A 17,930-nucleotide genomic window follows, 5' to 3' on the forward strand; every position below is an offset into this window, starting at 1 on the left:
CAAAAGCACATACACGGTGGACTGTAATGTGTGTAAAATGAAGTACCGAAATCCAGCGATCCTTTAGGGCATATTGTCCTGTGCTGAGCGGACCAAACGGTTCAATATTTTGCAATGTACCGTTGCACCCCTACTGATTACTGTGGTACCTTGAGGTCTGAACAGATGTTTTTCAATTTTGACATTGACCAAAATTTGGGTGAAAAATCTGCACCAAATTTCAACCAATTTTGGCAGCTTCAACTTTAATAAAGAAACATCTCTTTTTGGCTTTGTCTTTAACTGTGTTATTGAGTCTATCTGTGTTGATCAACAAAAGGAGCACTTAGTTCACGTTAGGTTCTTGTGCTAACAAGCTAGCCGCAACCATATTTTTTAGCAAGTTTATATATATATATATATATATATATATATATATATATATATATATATATATATATATATATATATATATATATATATATATATATATATATATATATATATATATATATATATATATATATATATATATATATATATATATATATATATATATATAATGGTGGCAAGAGCCATATTTTAAGTGCGATGATGGTTGGAGGCTCACTGGCTAAGACAAGCAGCATCTTGATTCTGGTTGTGGCCTCACTGTTTGTTTTTGGCAGCATCTGCTTAAAGTTGAGGGCAGCGAACGAGTGGACCGCGCCACCCCAGGCATGAATACATGAATATGCGGTGGAGGCTCCATTCCTGAACTGTGACCGCAAAGCTCCAGGCAACTTTTCCACCGTTTTGAACACAAACAAGCATGGGATGGGTCTTTGTTTGAATGTTTAAAACTTCATTAGCTCAGAGACGCTACTGAGAGCCGGCTGCGACGGAGAGCCCACCAGGAAAAACTCACTCTAATTTGCTGTCAAGGACGCCAATTTCCTCTGTCGATTTTTCAGATTTTGCATAATTTACATATTTTTTCCCCTTCACCTTGTTTCAAATGTATGCATAAAATATGCCCAGTGGCTCCCAATTGCCCTAAAAACATGATGCATTTTGTTCAGTGGTATGAGATGCAGGCTGTTTAGAAACTTAATTAACCAGGCATTGTTAGAATGTACTGGTACTCTTTCAAGGAGGAAATGAATGTTTCAAATGAAAATATTGTGTTATTATGGTTGCACTGTGAGACCACCACTTCTCAAAGCATCACATGTCAATAACGTCCTTCTTCTGATATATAGATGAATAAAACTTTTTTTTAAAAAAATCTACTGGTGGAGCACTTAGGAGTAATTAAAACACTGACTTCAGTGAGCAACTTTTACTGGTTTGTGAGGGAAACCTATCGAAATGGCAATGGCCTTGAATGTACCAAACATGAGCATGAGCAAATGACCAAGCCCGGTATCAACACGAGTTATCAGGGCCCTACTCTCTATTGATGTTCGATTTTTAAAGCCATGAGAGATGATGATTGTGTACATGCGAAAATAAACAAATAAAATAAAATAAAATCCTGAAATGATTCATTTAGTGTGTGGCAAGTGTATGAGTCTCACTTTTTGAACGTAACTCTCTCTCTCTCTCTCTCTCTCTCTCTCTCTCTCTCTCTCTCTCTCTCTCTCTCTCTCTCTCTCTCTCTCTCTCTCTCTCTCTCTATATATATATATATATATATATATATGTATGTATATATATATATATGTATATATATATATATATATATGAATGTACGTATGAGTCTCACTTTTTGAACTGAACTATATTGACAATTTCACCAACTATGAGCAGGTCATGAATGTATCCAAGTATTAAATGGTGTTCATTGTATTCACACTCGTAGCATCCAAACACTTTCCTTTCCCAGCACCAGAAGGAACCAAAAATACAGCGTATTGGAAAAGGGGGCTTTAAAGCAATCACACACACTTGGCAGGCTATGGCAATTACCGTACAGCCTCAGATGAATACCATAAAACCGACTTGCTAAAATGGGGTTGAAAGGAATGTGTCAAGCCAAAGTAAACACAGCAAAGTAAAAAATAAAATTAAAATAAAATGTATGTCGTCAAACTAAAACTGTGAGTCACATGCTATGAAGTATCAGAGTGGGCAGTGGCCAACTCTGGTAGCTTTGCGGGATAACTCACATAGACTCTCACAGTTTGCAGTCAGTATCTTATGTTTGTCTGTTTACAGCTTTTTCCAACTTGGCTGTTGAAATTCCTTTTAAAAAGCCATGGGGCGTTTTGTTAAAAGCAGTCAGTCTTCTTTGACATGCTGATGCTGTTGTCCTTGGTGGAAGTGTTTTTATAAGTGGCGTGTAGCACCATTAGCCTTAAAACATCTTTTTTCCTATGATAAGAAAGAGGACAATACCGTATTTTTTAAGAGTAGCTGAAAATGTCTAAGGCATGAATGACTTGATGCTGCTTTTTTATGACACAGTGACAGGGTTGTTGGGAAGTCATCCGGGTGATATTGGCGCTCATGCGGCAAGCCTGTGAGGTGGGGTCCATCATCGGCCTTGGTGGTTCGTGTTGTGGCGCGAGCGGGACCTTTCGAGGACTGCGCGCCGGTTGTCTGCGCAGAAGAAGGAAAACAAATTAGAAACATACAGTAGAGCCTTTGTGTCATCATTATACAGACAGAACAAGTGCTCACATGCAGATGGAAAGTGAATCATAGCCATTCACAGCAAAGTTTAAATGTTTACTTGACAAAAGGCCTGTGACTCATCGGCCTTCGAGTCGCCTCTCGTACACGTTGGCTTACTGACACGGTACTTATGTTTTCAGGGAGATGTAAGGATGTGCAGATGAAGAAATTAGAAGGTTGAAGACTGATTTGGACTGATGGAAATGGATGTTTAATTACTGTTTACAGCCTCGAGTCCAGAACCTTATGACTCAGACAAAACTGTTTGTCACAATGAAAATGTATACATTCTGAGAGTGTTTGCAATTTTTTTATAAATGAGGGTAAAACTGTGAGTAATTAACAGCTTCCCAAAATGTTTAAAACTGCCTATATTAATAGTTTAAACCATACATACCACAAACTATGGTGCCATAATTTCCACCTCTTCTTACATTATCTTTACACAATGAATGGCTTACACATTCTACTATTCAGCATAGCAAAAAATAAATAAATAAATAAACCCACGCACTTCAAAAATCTCCGTAACTTCAACTAACAGCTCAGGTTGAGAGCTGTCACTTCAACATACTTTGACACCAAAATAGTCAAGTCAAGACAAATTTATTTATATAACCCTTAATCACAGAAAGGTCTCAAAGGGCTCCAAATACCCATCAACGTCCTCTGACGTATTGCCCAGGAAATGCAAGGAAAGATGCAAAAAATAGAATAATTTTGGCGAAAAATGAGAACCCTTGAGAAAGAGTTGCAGATGGGGGGGTGGGGGTGGGGGGTTCCAGGACGATCAGGCTGCAATAAATGCTGAATGGGCAACATTTAACACATAATTTAATACAAAACATTATGCAATACAGTAGTGTAAAAGCCTATTTGATCGGATGAAAAGAGTTTCCTATAGGTCAGGGCTTTGGAGCCATTTTGTGGCATACTAGGGAAAAAGCACAGAAAACAAGAATCAGTGAGGTGTAGTTGATTTCAAAACTAGGTTCCTCAAAAAAGTGAATTTGTAGATAGAACAAACAGTTCCTTGTAATGATGGTTAAAAAAAGCTTCAAATTTACTTCATGAACCAGCTTGACTCCTCTAGATGGCATTGTCTGTTCAACCTTGAGTAAAAAGTACAGATTTGCCATTTTCTTATACCACATAAACTAAACCAACAGTGTCATCTAGAAGAGTCAACAATAACGAACAAATAAAAAAACGATTCATGAAGCAAATTTGAAGCTCAATATTTCCAGATATAGAACTGTTATTTGCTGGAATTGTATTGAAGGATTTGTGTTGTAGTTCCAAGGTTCAGGTTCCAAGGGTATTCACAATAAACACCACTATTTATAATTTATGCTCAGATTTGGCAAATCTGAATAATTAAGCACTGTGTTCTCCAAGCATGCACGCCTGTGGACAATGCCAGCCGCTCCCCATCCGTTTCGCAAATGCACGTTGCTGGACACAAGTAGGAAGTTCCTGGAGCTGACGAGCCATCATGGTGAGAGTGCCAACAGAAGGGTGCCAGCCATCCCAGACTGGGCTCACTTCTATCACGACAGGTAATGAGCAGAGTGATATCTTCACGCACACTAATACACACAACAGAAGTGCTTCTTGTTTGTGTTCCATCTTCCCAACATGCAGATGGTGCACAGGAGGAGAGAAAGAAGACAGATCAGTGATTTAGGCGTGCATGGACAAACATCATCACTGCTCATCAACACAGTCACCATGATGTCCACAGGAAGAGAATGACTTGCTTTCCAAAGCATCAATAAAACACAAAAAGGATGGTAAACAATGAAGCACAAGGAAAGGAGGTTACTCTGTCATGTTTATTTGCAAGTGAGGAACCTTCCATCCATCCATCCATCCATCCATCCATCCATCCATCCATCCATCCATCCATCCATCCATCCATCCATCCATCCATCCATCCATCCATCCATTGTACTGTTGTCCCCACGGGGGTCGTGGGTGTGCTGGAGCCTATCCCAGCAGTCATTGGGCAACAGGCGGGGAACACCCTGAAGTGGTTGCCAGCCAATCGGAGGGCACATAGAGACGAACAAACATCCGCACTCGCACTCACACCGACGGGCAATTTGAAGTTCCCAATTGGCCGACCAAGCACATTTTTGGGATACGGGAGGAAACTGGAGTACCCGGAAAGAAGCCCACGCAGGCACGGGGAGAACATGCAAACTCCACACAGGACAAGCCGGAGATGAAATCAAACCCGCACCCTCTGAACTGTGAGGCTGACATGCTAACCGATGCTGCACCGTGCTGCCCACTTGCCAAACAAATAGATAGTAAAAACAACTGCAAGAAGTGAAATCACAAAAAAATACAGACACAGATGAACTTCAAAATGTAAGCGTGTTATTTTATGAGTTACTGATGAATTTACCAGAATTGGGTGTGTGGGAGGAGGGGGATAAACTTCACAGAGTACTGACCATCTCTTGGAGGTGGGGCATTAAATCAGGGGACACTTGTATTTTGTACAACTAATACTGTGAATAAAATATTTTTTTTCTGGGTCAGTGCTGAAATATACTGGGACTTTGTTTAGACTGCACCATAAACCGCAAAGAGTATCAGGTGTCATTTAGGGGTAAGGCATTAACTTGGGAGGTATGGATGATGGCAGAGGCCACTAGAATGAATGAATAATAGAAATTCTACCGGGCCATTGTAGAAAATAATGCAGCACTCTTTACACTTTACTATAAACGTCATGTCTGTTTTCCATGTTGGTATCAGTCATTTGTGGTTGCAGTATTCAATGGACCATTTTAAATTTACTAATGTCAGAAAAAAGGTGTCGGTTTGAGGTGCGACACTATTCAAGTGCAGTATTTGCAGAGGACATGTAATTGAATTTAATGCAAAATCGTTAAATGTGCAGCTTCAATTGACAAAACTACTGTTGACAAATGAACTGCAAAAGTGCTTGAATTTTATTCATTCTGGTCATAACCATTCCTTAAGTAGTCAAAGGCATGCATGGTAGCCTACTGATTGTGCATTTACAGATTCAGTGTTGAAGTACACACAGAGGCTTTTGTCAAAGCCCTTTATAAAAAGTGACAAAAACTGTGAGAGCTTCTCAGTTGACTTTTTTCTCTTCAAATCCTCAGGTTCCTTGGACTCAATTGTATGCTTCGAGCACATACACACTTCACGTTCGCACAAAGGAGGCGAGTTCTATTCTAAAGCCGACATACTACTACAAAATCTTAGAGCCTTAAGATTTTTGAATCATTCCTGATGCTTTTTTATCTGACCTGATACCTCGTTCACCTGCTATCTCACAGAGATTACAAAAAAAGTGCAGACATTTTTGCTTACTGGACTCGTCTTACTATCTTGCTGTATGTTAGTGTAGCGCTACGCATGATGTAAAATCTGTATCACACTACCTCTACGCTTTGGCTACTCATTTTGTTTCATGTTAGTAGAGTAGCTGTTCATTGAGAACTTCCGGTAATTACGTACAGTATGTATGCATTCAGGTTGTTAGCATCCTAGGTGTTAGCATTGTAGGATTGTTCTACAAAGCAAACAACTCCCAACATACGGTATGTGTCAAAAGCCAGATTATAGGTAAGCAAGAGGCCCATTAAAACATACTGTACTCCTTATTGGGTCTTTTTTATTTATCATCATTAACTGTTGTGTTTATATCAGCCTAATGTTTGCACCATAACTATTCTAGTGCATTTTGGGGATAAGATTATTTAAAAATGCAAATACAGATGTATATAGGATATGCTTGCTTCCCTTGAAATCTACATGCGAATACGTTGAAAAACTGAATTGAGTACTTAGACGTGTAATGTAAATTGGGTCACACAGCAGTCTCTCTGCATCGCTTTGAAGAATTGTATTGCGAGCACATGAGTTTATCCTTGTGTGTATATCATGATGATCCCTGCCACAAGGGAGAGCTTCTGAATAAGACAAGGGTAATAGAAGGAGGAGAGGATGCCAAGATTACTAAACAGGCAAGGCAAAGGCCTCAAGCTGGCACAGTCAACCTACAACCCTCTCAGGCCCCCACTGATACGTCATTTCATGTTATGGTGGACGATAGAGAACTCCCGCCAGATTCCCCTCCTTCTATCATGTTGACTTTTTTGTTCCCGTCATCTACGGCTAATTGCGCAGAGTTACATCACGATAAAACGCTTTTATCTGCATGAGAAGAGCTGGCACTCATCCATTAAACGCTTTGAGCATGGAGTACCTAGTGGGATTACCCTTTAGTGGTCAGCATAAACAGGGAGATTTTGGGAAAGGATTATGCTGCGTTGGTTTCACATTATCTGGATAGCATCTGCTTCTGGGCTTTGAACATTGCACGCTGCCATGTGGAAGCTGGTGCCACTTGTGGAACTGGAACAAAACTTCATAATATTGAATGGGACAAAGTGAAACTGACAAATAAAATCACTGTCAATGAGCATGGGGAAGATGCTCACACTGAACTAAATTGTTAATGGCTAATGGTTGGAGTCAGGGTTCCTGATGCTGCTCACTAGGCCACACCTCCTTCAAGGCATAGATCACAAAAATACTACAATACACTTAAGAAAAAAAAAAACTTCTTTTTTTATAATGCTTGCATTATACGGAATCCTTGCACCTTCAATAGCTTGTCATAGAACAAATTTAAAGTTGTAAAATATTGTCAATTAACTCCCAAGCTATATTTAAATGGTGTCAAAATATAGTATTGTGTGCCAGACGAACATATATTTATATGTTTTATGTGTTGTGGGCAGCATAACACATAAAAAGGCTTTTAAAAATATACATTTTAGTCCAAACTATTTTTTTTTCATTTACTTGATAAATCCTGATAGGAAAAAGACAAGGCATGGGAGTATTGCAATAAGCATGCGCCACTTACTCATAAGCAAATGAATTAAGGACATTATTTCACTGTCATTTCCTACTTCAGAATCGCTCTCTTCCTCACTGCATCTGTTGCTTTGATGAGGTGCAACATCATAAAGTTGATTAAATCTTAGGCCCGACACAATGTGTTTTGGCTTGCTGTCAAAAGAGAGAGGATCTCTAGCAAGTGCCATAACCTTCTATCACCTCTTTTCATCTCCCTTGCACACTTTTCCTCATCTTCTTCCCACCTCGCCGAGCTCCAGAGTAATGGAACTCCCTATACGGAGACGAGATATGGCGTATAAATGGAATGCGGGAGTAGAGGAGCTATTTCTTCCTGGCAAAAGTTATGGCCCGGGTATCGCAAAACTACAGTTGCGGCAAACACAGCTCCTAATTCAGCGGGAGGAGTAATAACTCCCAACAAGTACCGCGGGATAGAAAATAGCTCAACTGGAGAAAAAACACCATTGGCTGGAAGAGAAAAAGGGCAAACGTGCTCTTTTGTATTGTTTGTCCACCATGAGTTAAGAAGCACATGAAATGAAGATGGAAGATAGGAGTCGAAACAAATTCTTGATTAAGGATGAGCGCAGTGTATACCACCGGGCATCTTGATTTGTTTTGTATCCTAGTAAATTCAATTTTGATCAACCACCCCCTTTTCTTACATATAAACAAGGAGAAGGCTCGAGACAAAAAACATTTACCCATGTTTTGCACACAAATGACAGTTGGGATTTCAATATAATAATTTATTGATAATACTTGAATCCAAACTATGGTAATCAAATGTAATCTAGTATAAATTAAAATAAATATTTTCAAGTATTAGTAAAGCACATTTTCTGCACAAAATATAAATACTTGCACACATAGTAGTAGTAGTAGTAGTGGTAGTAGTAGTAGTAGTAGTTGTTGTAGTAGTCGTAGTGGTATATTTAATATTTTTTTTCATATATTTCACCACATTGTTATTCTGTGTCAAATATTTCTCTAATGTTAATATCCTAACGTTACTTGAGTGCTCAAAAACTGTACCCAAAACTTGTTTCTTGCCCAAAATCATTCCTCCCCCCAAATTGTTGTTCCTTCTAATCCATCAAATCTTCTCAATAGCTCAACTTCATACTCAACTCATAAAATAAACCTTTGCACACGAACAAGTGCTGTGATTCTATTCAGAGCTCAAACGTCGGGTGAAATTACCTGCAGTGCGTTCTTTCTCTCCAATATTTTTGTTGAGTGAGAACATGTTGTACTGTGGCGGCACATTGGTGGAATAGGCTGCATTTACGCACATTAAGTCTGGCCATTCGCAAAAAAGGAAATGAACATTTGCCCTGACGTGACATTTTTTGAGTGGCAGTTCAAAGCCTAGTTTTTGATAAAAGCAGCCTGGAACTTAAATGGAATCCAGGGGTAGGAAGTCAATGCTGTTGTTGAGGAGGAGGGTGGTGGTGGTGTGGTGGGTGTAGTTATTATGGAAGGTGGGGGTTATAATGGCTGCATTCACTAACTGGGTCAGGCAGCAGCTTCGCCAGGCAAGCACATCACTATACCACTGAGATAGAGTGGTGATAGAGACATGAAGAGATTAACCACATCCCGCGCTGTCAAAAGTGATTGCATGTGTTATGGTCACCGTGCTCTCTGCTTATCACCGTTTATCTCAACACACTGTCAGATAAACTCTGCTTGCCCCTTGCATTCGTACACAAAGCGTCAAAGCGGGAATGTGCATGCCAAGCCTCAATACTGGGAGCTTTTCTGTTTGTGTCTACTGAGTTAAATTCCTGTTGTTAGGATTTTTATTGCTTTCTGTGCTTGTCGCGTTGCGTTGTCAAATCAAGGAAGGCCAGCTTTTTGGAGTAAACTGGAGGTAATGTCAGTAACAAGGGAGGGAGGATTTACCAGAGGAAAACCACACATTGGGAAAAACAAGACAAAACACAGGATGGAAATGTGTACATGTCAGAGAAGGAGTGGGTGAATTTCAGTATCTTGCCTCTGCATGTTTATGCAGGCCTGTCTTACCTCTGCCATGCCACCAGAACGCATCACGCACGAGGATTGCAGCCCCCACACTTGCACATCCTCTGGCATTTGTACACTTCCTTCATATTTAAGCAACACAAACTGGCAGCAACAACCACAATCCTGAAGCATGTCTTGCAGTAAGCAGAGCCACAAGAATGTAGATATAAAGCAAGCATTAGGCTAGCGTGCTCTCAAATGTAAAACACAGCCAACTTAGTCTATGTCACAATTGTGGACCATTGCAAATGCTGCCATCCAATGACTCAAAATCAAGGTCCAAATGTTGCTTTTCCATTTTAGAATACATTTTCTTTGGGTTTTCCATGCCTTTCATTGATATGCAAAACTATATACTGTATATTTCCATGTTGTTAATGACAGTTACAAATGGAACTCATAGGAAAATAAGACACTTGAGAAATTCAACAAGTAGAAATGTACATGAATGCCAGTAGAGAAATAGAAGCTAGTAGAAGCAATGAACAAATACTCGAATGACAGTTCTCAGGGTGAAACAAGTTCCCTAAGAGCTCATGAAAATGCAAACCCTCAACCTAAATAGCCTTCTTTACACAAAAATAAACAAGTACCTGTTCATGCATGAGTCCCTGTGACCTTTTCATGGGTCCTGCCATGACAGACATGTCCTTAGTATTTCAGGTGGATGAAGCATTCATTGGATTATACCTGACTAAGAAACAAGGTAGCTGCATTCACATAAATCTAAACTACACTACAACAGAAGCATAGGCAAATAAAGATGGTCCCAATATGCTATATCAAAGGGTTGCTAACTGGAAAGCAGCCAGTGGAGGTTATCTCAATTAAACCAAGGGCAGGACAATCAGCCTAGGCCAACTCACCCCAAGTACAGTTTAATGTTTTGATTATTAATGTCCTATTGTTTGTAGTTTATATGCAATTTGGGCATCTTGATTAAATAATCGGAAATAGGCACTGAATTGGAATAGGGCGCAAGGCCTACAGTATACATCCACGTTTCGGGAATACTGTTGTTGAGGTTATTGTGGCAAACAAGCCACAACATCCTGTGTAATCGTGGCTGTTACTTTCTATGGCAGAACATTCAGATTGTTGGTCTGACAAAAAAGTTTAAAAAAAAACCAAATGTGTTACAGGCAGTGTGAAAGGGGCTAATGATTTTCTTTGAAGCTTTAACACTTCTCAAGTTGCCGTTTGGGCTTGAGAGAAAAAAAAAATCCTGAACTCGCTCCACTTAACTGGGTAGAGTCATCTGAACAATTTCATTTGGCATTCTGAGAGGTAGCCTTGAGACACGTGATCCAAAAGAAGTGATATACAAAAACAGTTTTGCAGTCCATCAGCGCCTGAGGCAAAACTTCCAGCCCTGACTATCCTGCTCAGCTGTAGCATTTTAGGATGCCTGCTTCAAACTAAGTAGAAACATGAAAGAAACAAATATTCTCAGGAGGAAATCCCTGCTCACCTGCCATTTGACTTGTTTTTTCAAACTTTGATGCAACTCACAAGTATTGGCCGTACACTTTGAGGTGCCACGGGAACCTAAAACATGATTCCATACTTAGTTAGCTGATCTTATACTGTACATTCCGCTTTATTTTGAGGCCTCTGTGGCTTCCCGAACCTCCCGATGACCACGAGGCATGCATGAAGAAGCACAGACAGAAGCACAGATGGAGTGAGGCGCCAAAGCCTGCTTTTCCCTGACCTGAGCCAGGAAGAGAGAGTCATCCATCAGGCCAAGGAACACTGGTGCCTAGGGGGGCCCGTCACTGATCCTCTAAGACTGATTGGGCCTCTGCGGGAGGCCAGACCCCCTGACTACATTGACATCAGTGTCTGGCTTGCTCTACTGGGGCTCGAACTGCGTCGCACTGAGCTAAAGCAGTGACCTGCTTCCGTTCGGATGCTATTTTGATCACAGATAAGATAGCACGCTGTATGTGAGAGAATTTTAGGGAAACACACACACAAAAATTCACTTGGAAATGGAAAATATTGCTTGTTATATTGCAATGCCTAACACATGTAGGTTGAAGCTAAGATGTAAAATGTGGAATTTGTTGCTATCCAAGGTTATTTTGAATTCTTCACTTTGAGTGACCGTGTCACAGAATTATTTGCTGTCCAAAAAGCATGTATCACTAAACTGTATATGTTTTTTATTTGCAACTTTTTTTCCTTGTTACTTGTAGTCAGCATTTTAAGAAAGCTACAATATTTGGCCTTGTATGTAACACATCAGAATGGAAATATATTTTTATTACCGAGGGGGCTTTGAGTGACACTGGCAATGAATAGTAACTTTAGCAATACTGACAACTTAAAAAGATGGTATGCTAGGATTTCCTAGCTTTAAAATATATCTCCAATTTGCAAGCTTTAAAGCGCATACAAAATGTAACTATATTGCTTTATTTATATTGCTATATTTATTTACTAATGCTTTATTCTGTTGTATTACTGCAATTCTGTAAAGTGCTTTGTTACAGCTGCAGTTGTTCTGATAGCACTACAAGGGATCCCTCTGAGGTAAAATGCATATTTGACATACCTAACAGTTGATGGCAGTGAATGGTTTGGATTATCTTGGAAAATTCTTCTATATATTAGAAGAGTACTACTTTGTTTTTGAGCTATGCACTTTTCACAATATTTTCTTGAGCTAGTTCCTTAGCTTATGTTAACACTACTGAAGAACACATTAGAATCACGGTTCTTGCGATAAATTATATATATATATATATATATATATATATATATATATATATATATATATATATATATATATATATATATATATATATATATATATATATATATATATATATATGCCTCTCATTATGCAGTACATACTACAACCACCAAACGTGTGGAAAGGGTCATCTTACTACCTACTGTATTAAACAGATTAGTTTGAGTGAGGCTATCTAATGAAGTGTACATTCAGTGAAACAGTGTAAAACTACTAATGAAGTGCAAAGTGAAAGCTGACTTGATGACTTCATTGGCCGATGCGGCCGAGGCAAGCTGCATGATTGACAGGTGTGGGCGTAGACGGAGCGGTAGTTAGACGAATGAAAGCCAAGATATAGTTTGACAGACAGAAGGGTGCCTCAACGGCTGGTTGGGTCCAGTGATAAGGTAAATCGGCTGATGGATCACCAAGCAAATGCGAGACGAGGAAGAAAGAAAATAAAAAAGAGAAAAAAGGCAAAAAGCCAGCAGACAACAGATGATGGGCTGATAAACACAAATGGATTGTGGTGATAGGTGTAGGGGCGGGGTGAGATCCATCAATTATTTTTTTTTTTCTATTTTGGCTTGGCTGAATGGAGATGTTCGTGATGCATATGGCAATATAGCGAAACATCTCAATCCCGATGATCTCTGATGTTGCCCTATCACATTTACTGGTGACATATATACTATACTATACTATACACTTTACAAGACATTAAATTATTGCTACCACGTTAACTTTGTCTGTCTGCATAAAACACTGCATAGCAAATAATTCACAATTGAGATGCAGGTGTGACAGATTCACGTGATACATCACAATCACGTGAGAAAAATTTACAGGTATAATTGGCTTAGTTTGTGCGTATGCACAAAATAGAGAATAGAAAATTACGAAGCTATGGTTCATGGACCTCCAGTGGTCCCTGGAATCTAGTTTGGAGCCCCGGCCATAGGGAGCATAATGGCATTGGATCTGGATTTGGACATGATGTGATTCACAGAAAAATTCAAAGGGAATCACACATTTTATTGGTATTTAGCAAGATATGGATCAAAGTTGTGGGAACCTGTGAATGCAGAAATTTTATATTTGTTTGAGCACAACAAAATGGAAGCCCTGGCAACCTGGTGCCTCATTACTGCTGCTTGTGGTTTGTAACGACTAATAGGAAAACAAGGGAAATTTATAGCCAAAAGGGTGAATGTGTGTTGTATGTGGAGGTGGTGTGTGTATAAGGGGGTGCTCTCCTGTATTTGGAAAGGTGGCTTCTTTCTTGGCGGCTGCTTGAGGGACACGCAGGGGCGTGGGGCGCGTCATAGGAGCCCCCCGACGAGTGTGGCAGCGCTTATAATAGACAGGAAAAGCTAAAAAAGCAGGCCCTTTTGGAAGAGAGGCATCTCTCAACATCCGACAGCTTACAGAGCTTCGGCTGCACAATGACACCTTCACCAGGATGACAAACAAACACACAACACCCACTTGATCCTCCCAAACACAAATAAGTTTGCCGGCACATGTTCAAAATGCTCCCTCCCCCACCGTCACGCATCCACACATATAACGTGTAAACATATCTCCACACACTAATCCGCTTGGGTGGCAAGACGATATACAACAGTTGGAATCTTAGCATCGCATTGACAGTATTAATACCAATAAAAACAAGGGAGGCTATAAAAAGATGCTGCATTCCCTCCAAGAATTTGTGTTAATGCCACGTCGTAGCTGCTCACTGGGAAAAAATATGGTGCAGGCTGCATCTGTACGAATAGTATTGGATTGCTGTCAAAAAGTGCACGCCACTTAAAATAAGATAGGGAAGCACAAGTGTTGCTTTTGAAGATTTTGCAGTGTATGTGTCAGTCCTATGGAAAGAGATCAGTACTTGTTCCACACAAGTTGACATTTTTGTCAAGCAGGAAGAATCTCTAAATAATGTCAAATGTAGAGGGAAGATGCAAAACCACTTAACAAGCCAAAAATGTGACACTTCCAAGGGTTGCAGGAAGATAAAATTTATCTTAGCTGACATTGGGCGAAACACACACTTTTCCCTGGCGTGGTCGCCAGTAAATCACACGGCCAGTCTTTCACCTAATCACCATTATCATTGTATGGTGGCAGTGACCAACTCAATGAGCAGGAGTTTGGCAAATATTGAACAAGTCATGTCTGTCACACTAAGCTGTATTTTAAAAAAACAAAGCTAAATTCACTTAGCTTAATGCTAACAAGTGATACAGAATGCTATTCACATGTTAACATTTGGCATCAGTAGCCTGTTTTAGAAGCGACTGATATCTGAACACAAAGGCACAACCCATTGAGACATATAATATTCCAATATGGTGCAGATAAAGCGCAATGAAAGAACACTCTGTTTACCATTATGATGTATTTGGATTTTTCATTTGTTGGATTATGACGTCTATTTCAGAAAAGTACAAGTCATTCGGTATGGTCAACATGAATAGCAAAATCGTGAGTCAGGGTGCAAGTCCGAGCTTTATTATTATTGAGGAAAAAAACCCATAAAATGTTCATTGTACAACTAAAACAAAATAAATTGCATTCTCTTTTTTTTTTTAAGCAAAATGCTCAATTCAATATTGGACTAGTCCTACCACAAGTATGGAACTAGATACTTAATAAATATTACATGATTACAAGACTATATTTTTATTTTAAGTTTAACATTGGGTTAGCCAAACCTCCTCAATGAAATACAGATAACATTAGCAGCAGGTAGTCTGTGTTGCGATCTTCACGATGACAATGCATTTTAATCAGTGAAGTTCCCCTTTTCATCCAATCTGAGGATTCTCATGAAGCCCTCGCGAGTGAAGCCTATCTTGACTTAAAAAAACATGATGTTGTATGTTATTTATTTTTTATTCTACTTTTTGATGTCTCCCAGTGTGGAGCGTGAGTGGTGGCAAGGATCATAGGGAGCGAGCAGATGCGCTCCTCACCGTAAGACCCATTTGGCCAAGCGAGGACTTTCCCTTCTGTTCGCATGGGGGTTGGGTTTGGGCCCTCGAGAAAGTCTTCTACACTTTCTCTTCTTTTAGCATGAATCATTCATGGCCAGAGATGCTCCCACATGTACATAAAACACCAGCGCCCGTCCTGTGATGGGCTACACTTTGCTACCTTCATGTTTTTGCTTGTGCAATGTCTGCGTGGCCGTCAACACTCGTTGTGGAGTACAAGCGTTTAAGCAATCGTGCAAGTCACTGGCTAAACCTGTGACGTTCACATTCAAGAATTGAAAGTCTCAAGATACACTTAAAAATAACATTTTGACCAGTAATGTATTAAACCACAGGCTGCTTCAACTGAGCACACATTTTGCACACCAATCTGCCTTGACAAAGATTTAAAAGGCTATCTGTTGTATGTATGAATAACTACATTATCACTGAAGAAAGTTCACATTATGTCATATTGACAGCAAATAGCATGATTAAAAAAGGCAAACGTAAAATAGAAAAACAACTGGCCAATTTGCTCGATGAATGAATGGAAGGCAATATGGTTATGCAAAATAATATGAATCCAATTTAAAAAAAGAAGACATGAATTGATGATAAATAACGATTTTGGATTCTATCTCTTTAAACGCATAAACTACACTGTGTGTGTTTGTGTGTAAGCTTTTCATATCCGTAGATTTTTTTTTTTTTTTTTAATCGCCTGCAGCGTGACAAAACCACAGCGCAGACCAGACATCCAAGGCGACAATGGATTCTGATGGAATGAAAAATTAATCAGTGGCTTTCACTTTTTCATTAAGGAGGAAGATGATTTTTTTAATTAATTCTTTTTTTTAAGAAGTGATGCCCTCTAGAGACATGGCGCTCACATGCCAAGCAGCTCACCGCAGCCCACAAGCCTTTCAATAAAACAAGCAAACAACACAATTCCAACGCGTATAAATAAATAAGTGGTGAATTAAGTGCTGTACGCCGACTCCCAAGTGAGCGCTCTTATCACACTTTAATGGGGGAGAGCGCTTGAGCAGAGAGGCCAAAGTTAGACCTCATCCATCCATTGCAACCCCCTCCCCTCCCCCACCTGTTTTGAACAGCATGAATGTGAAAAGTCAATGGCGGTGTCGGCAATAGGAGCTATACATCTGCCTGGCTCCACACTGCTGAAAGCACATCATCCCTTTTGTGATTTATGAGGCCTGACAATGTGCACTTTCCACGACAATCCTCCTCTTTCTCAAAGGAGATAAGCACTACCACATAGTTTGACTTTTTTCATATTTTTGTGGATGTTACTGAAATCATCCAAATTTCGAGTTTGATTTTTCAATTACAATTTTAACACATTATAGATATTGTTGTGCCTGGAAATCATTACTCATCATGTAACAGCAATTGAATCTGGTGGGAAGTCTCATCAAGCGTATTTCCGAGACCGAGTGAAATGATCCAATCAGCAAAGAGAGGACATAATGTTGAAATAAAATAATCCCACGTCATTTTTTGAATTACATGATTCTAATGTGTTCATCTGCTCGTGTTTTAATGACTCAATGTGTTTTTCATCATTTAAAACTGGCTCAATTGTAAATTTTGTTAACAAACTATTAATTCTCCTGTGTGCCATTTTGAATGAGGATAAACTCCTGGCACTGCAAATTTGTTAATCTTGAACTAAGACTTAATTTGAATATTAATTTTGTTTTTTAAATTGCTGAATACATATAAATTCTAATGTTTTTCAAAAGACGTTGCTTTATTTTTCTAAATTTAAGAAACTCAAAAACTTCATTCTTTTAGTAGTTAACACAAACAATAAAATATTTATACAAAAATATAAAAAAACATGTATTTATCTTGGATTTATTCAATCTATTGGCAGATAGCGCGCTTCCCAAATTGTGGACCAAAAACCCAACACTGTTCAATTCAATATTTATTATAATAGCTATTATATATTGACAATTCAATTGTACATAACGTATTATATTTAGAAGCTCTATAAAAATGTAAATGTATCTCCACATAATGTGATAAATTTAGTTGTTGATGGTATTTATGTTTTAAAAAAAAAAAACTAGGAAATTGTTGAGCTGAAAATAACAAAATTTACATTATTAATTAAATTAGTTAAAAATAAAAAGCTTCATTTCGACATTGGGGCTTGGAAAGAACAAGAACAAACTGTCTTCATTTTAATCATAACAACAAAAACATTAAAGTCCCAATGATTGTCACACACACAACTGGGTGTGGTGAAATTTGTCTCTGCATTTAACCCATACCCGAAGGGAGCAGTGAGCAGCAGCGGTGCTGCGCCTGGGGATCATTTGGTGATCTAACCCCCCAATTCCAACCCTTTATGCTGAGTGCCAAGCAGAGAGGCAATGGGTCCTATTTTTTATAGTCTTTGGTGTGACCCGGCCGGGGTTTGGACACACAACCTTCCAGTCTCAGGGTGGACACTCTACCACTAGGCCACAGAGCTGGCAAATTAAAGACAATTTCCCCCCAAAAAATAAAGACAAATTTCTGAAGCTACATGTTTTTCATCATACAATGCTATGCTAATCTATAATGCCGTTTGCTATGCCAGTTTC

At 39.2% G+C, this 17,930-nt stretch overlaps 1 protein-coding gene across 6 annotated transcripts in view; it reads right to left on the minus strand.

Moving 5' to 3' along the window:
- Positions 1 to 490: 490 nt before the first annotated feature.
- The window catches only part of diaph2 (diaphanous-related formin 2), a 307,464-nt gene continuing 290,024 nt past the window's right edge, over positions 491 to 17,930 (minus strand). For 5 of the 6 annotated variants that reach the window (XM_088384971.1, XM_088384965.1, XM_088384980.1 and 2 more), the window contains one exon: positions 491 to 2,562. In XM_088384971.1, the coding sequence (XP_088241097.1) occupies positions 2,498 to 2,562 (65 nt within the window). In that variant the 3' untranslated portion in view covers positions 491 to 2,497. The remainder of the gene's footprint in view (positions 2,563 to 17,930) is intronic. The other variant, XM_088384996.1, reaches the window with a different exon arrangement.

This window comes from Syngnathus floridae, chromosome 1, assembly GCF_059516105.1.
Source record: "Syngnathus floridae isolate MCC-2025c chromosome 1, RoL_Sflo_1.0, whole genome shotgun sequence".
Classification (NCBI taxonomy): domain Eukaryota; kingdom Metazoa; phylum Chordata; class Actinopteri; order Syngnathiformes; family Syngnathidae; genus Syngnathus; species Syngnathus floridae.